General features: G+C 44.5%; 1 protein-coding gene across 1 annotated transcript; it reads left to right on the plus strand.

Moving 5' to 3' along the window:
* Positions 1–238: 238 nt before the first annotated feature.
* LOC309402140 (olfactory receptor 2D3-like) lies at positions 239–1,168 on the plus strand (the record flags this gene model as incomplete). Its single annotated transcript, XM_081971750.1, has 1 exon — positions 239–1,168. One exon carries the CDS (start codon positions 239–241, stop codon positions 1,166–1,168), a length of 930 nt encoding a protein of 309 aa, XP_081827876.1.
* Positions 1,169–1,374: the final 206 nt, after the last annotated feature.

Consider the following 1,374-nt stretch of genomic DNA (forward strand, 5'->3'; position numbering starts at 1 on the left):
AGAAGATGTTGGATAACCATTTATCTGAACTGGTGTAGGGTTTCCTGCCTAAACAGAGAGTTGGACTAGAAGACCTCCAAGGTCCCTTCCTATTCTATTCTATTCAAATAGTTTTATGGGATGTGAGAGCTGTCATCCAAAAAATGTCAAGAGTACTGAGAAGGGAAGATGAAGAGTGATATAATATGGGAAAATCTCACTAACTAATGGATTCTTTTTGTCCAGGCAGAAGCTGATAATGGAGGGTGAAAATGTCACAGTGGTCTCAAAATTTGTCTTAGTAGGACTCACTAATGACCGTAAGACCCAGATTTGGCTTTTCGTGGTCATCCTCACTTTCTATCTATTTACTCTTGCGGGAAACTTTGTGATCATCATACTGGTGCAAGCTGACTCCAGGCTTCACACACCAATGTACTTCTTCTTGACTCACCTCTCAGGCCTGGAGATCTGTTATGTCTCCAGCACTGTGCCCCAGATGTTGGCTCACCTCTTCTCTGGAAATGGAACCATTTCCTTCATGCGTTGTACAACTCAGATGTACATTGCTTTGTCCTTAGGTAGCACAGAAGGACTTCTCCTGGGGGTCATGGCCTACGATCGCTATTTGGCCATCTGTCATCCTTTCATTTACATGGTTGCCATGGACAAGTGGCGCCAATTGCAACTCACCATAGCTTCGTGGGTTGGGGGCTTCCTCCTCTCCGTGATGAATGTGGGCTGTACACTGCGCCTCCCCTTCTGTGGCCCCAACCGAATCAACCATTTCTGCTGCGAGCTGCCAGTGGTGTTAAAACTTGCCTGTGCTGATACCTATGCTACCGAGAACATAATTTTTGGAGCAGCGGTTCTGATCCTGTTGATTCCTCTTTCGGTTATCGTGACTTCCTATGGGCTCATTCTATCAACTGTATTGCAGATGCAGTCAGCAGCTGGACGAAGCAAAGCCTTTTCCACCTGTGCTTCCCATTTGGCAGTGGTCACCCTGTTCTATGGCACTGTCATAACTATGTATATGAGACCTCGGTCGAGCACAACTCCAGACAGTGACAAGAAAATTGCTGTCTTTTATATTGTAGTCACACCTCTGCTCAACCCTGTTATCTATACCCTGAGAAACAAAGATGTTCATGGGGCATTGGCCAAGATGCTAAATACAAAACACTAAAAAAAATACAAGCACTGGTATCTTCTTAGACTCTCCTTGGTTTAGAGATTACCTTGTTACATACTGAATTGACGATCATGTTTTGGGGGAGACAGGAGAGAATAAAGGTTTGCACAATATTGACATCCCCTCGGAAAATCTGGAGGTCATGCGCCATTTCTCAGCTTTATGTTCATGATGTGGAAACCATCTGATAGATCCAACTT

This window comes from Natrix helvetica, assembly GCF_964273705.1.
Source record: "Natrix helvetica genome assembly, chromosome: Z".
Taxonomy (NCBI): domain Eukaryota; kingdom Metazoa; phylum Chordata; class Lepidosauria; order Squamata; family Natricidae; genus Natrix; species Natrix helvetica.